The sequence below is a fragment of the Nicotiana sylvestris genome, chromosome 10, assembly GCF_000393655.2.
Source record: "Nicotiana sylvestris chromosome 10, ASM39365v2, whole genome shotgun sequence".
Lineage (NCBI taxonomy): Eukaryota > Viridiplantae > Streptophyta > Magnoliopsida > Solanales > Solanaceae > Nicotiana > Nicotiana sylvestris.
The window spans coordinates 118882353-118884796 of NC_091066.1; the positions used below are offsets into that span (position 1 = coordinate 118882353).

Genomic DNA, 2444 nt, shown 5'->3' on the forward strand with positions numbered 1-2444 from the left:
TCAAAGGTCAAAGCTATTCAAGAATTGCCACAGCCAAAGAACAAGAAGGACGTGATGAGTTTCTTGGGGAGACTTAACTACATCAGCAGGTTCATAGCATAATCTACAGTTATCTGTGAGCCGATCTTTAAGATGCCGAAGAAGGACGTCGCTACCAAATGGACTGATGATTTCCAAAGAGCTTTCGACAGAATCAAGGAATACCTGTCAACACCACCAGTCTTAGTTCCACCTGAGCCAGGTAGACCCTTATTACTCTACCTTGCAATATTGGATGGAGCATTCGGTTGTGTTCTGGGGCAGCATGATGAAACGGAGAGGAAGGAGCAGGCCATTTATTACCTCAGTAAGAAGTTCACCCCGTACGAGGCCCAGTATTCTCTGTTAGAGCGCACCTGCTGTACTTTGACTTGGGTAGCTCAAAAGTTGAGGCATTACTTCTGTGCCAATACAACATACCTCATATCGAGGATGGATCCCTTGAAGTACATCTTTCAGAAGCCCATGCTCACTGGCAAGCTAGCTAAGTGGCAAATCTAGTTAAGTGAGTTCGACATTGTTTACGTAACTCAGAAAATGATCAAGGGACAGGCATTGGCAGATCACCTTGCTGAAAATCCCGTGGATGGAGAGTACGAACCCCTTAAAACATATTTTCCTGACGAAGAGGTGTCATTCATAGGAGAAGACATTGCGGAATCCTATGATGGTTGGAGATTATTTTTTTATGGAGCGGCAAATTTCAAAAGATTTGGCGTAGGAGCAGTCCTGGTATCAGAAACCGGTCAACATTATCCGGTGTCCGCCAAACTCAGGTTCTCGTGCACCAATAATATGGCTGAGTATGAAGCCTGCATCTTAGGGCTCAAAATGGCTATTGACATGAACATTCAAGAGTTGCTATTGATCGAAGATTCGGACCTACTTATACATCAGGTCCGAGAAGAATGGGCAACGAAAAACTCCAAGATACTCCCGTATCTGCATCATGTACAGGAATTAAGAAAGAGGTTCACAAAGACCGAATTCCAACATGTTCCCAGAATCCAGAATGAATTAGCCGATGCATTGACTACCCTATCATCCATGATACAATATCCAGACAAGAACTTCATTGACCCTATTCCGATAAAGATCCATGATCAGCCAGCTTATTGTGCTCATGTTGAGGAAGAGGCAGATGAAAAACCTTGGTTTCATGATATCAAGGAATATTTGACGAAAGGAGAATACCTGAAGCTCGCAAATCCTACTTAAAAGTGCACACTTCGGAGGTTATCCAGCAATTTCTTTCACAGCGGAGGAATCCTGTATAGGAGGACTCCTGATTTGGGATTGCTAAGGTGTGTCGACACAAAAGAAGCATCCAGGGTACTCGAGGAAATTCATGTTGTGACCTGCGGTCCACATATGAACGGTTTTGTCTTAGCAAAGACGATACTCTGTGCTGGTTACTTTTGGATGACTATGGAAACGGACTACATCCAGTATGTCCGGAAATGCCACCGTTGTCAAATACATGCAGACATGATCAAGGTACCTCCAAGCGAGCTTAATGCAACAAGCTTACCATGGTTGTTCGCCACTTGGGGAATGGATGTTATTGGACCAATCGAGCCCGCTGCTTCCAACGGGCACATGTTTATCTTGGTAGCAATTGACTATTTCACCAAATAGGTTGAGCAGCATCTTATAGAGTAGTAACCAAGAAGGTCATGGTAGGCTTTTTTTGTGACCGCATTGTTTGCCGATTCGGGATTCCAAAGTCAATCATTACCGATAATGGCTCCAACCTCAACAGTGACTTGATGAAAGCCATGTGTGAAACCTTCAAGATTAGACATAAGAATTCCATAGCCTACAGACCTCAGATGAACGGAGCAGTAGAAGCCGCCAATAAGAATATCAAGAAGATATTGAGGAAAATGATAGAAGAGCATAAACAGTGGCACGAGAAGTTATCGTTTGCTTTACTGGGATATCGCGCCACAGTCCGCACATTAACTGGGGCAACCCCCTATATGCTAGTTTACGGTACAGAGGCCATCATTCCCGCTGAGGTAGAAATTCCCTCCCTAAGGATCATACAGGAAGCTGAGCTCGATGATGCAGAGTGGGTAAAGAGTCGTTACGAGCAGCTGGCTCTTATCGATGGAAAAAGAATGAATGCAGTTTGCCATGGTCAACTTTATCATAACAGAATGTCCATAGCCTTCAACAAAAGAGTCAAGTCGAGACAGTTTACACCGGGGCAGCTAGTGTTAAAGAAAAGTTTTTTGCATCAAGATGAAGCCAAGGGGAAATTCTCTACCAACTGGCAGGGTCCATAAATGGTTCACCGGGTTCTGACAGGAGGAGCCCTCATACTCGCAGAAATGGACGAAGAAGTCTGGCCGAAGACGATCAATTCAGATGCAGTCAAGCGTTACTATGTGTAATCTTTA

At 44.2% G+C, this 2444-nt stretch overlaps 1 protein-coding gene across 1 annotated transcript; it reads left to right on the plus strand.

The window, feature by feature from the left end:
- Nucleotides 1–576: 576 nt before the first annotated feature.
- On the plus strand, nucleotides 577–1257 carry LOC138879863 (uncharacterized). The gene has a single exon (XM_070159504.1). It carries the CDS (start codon nucleotides 577–579, stop codon nucleotides 1255–1257), a length of 681 nt encoding a protein of 226 aa, XP_070015605.1.
- Nucleotides 1258–2444: the final 1187 nt, after the last annotated feature.

Coding starts and splice junctions, on each gene's coding strand:
- LOC138879863 (XM_070159504.1), top strand. CDS start 577: ATGATCAAGGGACAGGCATTGGCAGATCACCTTGCTGAAAATCCCGTG.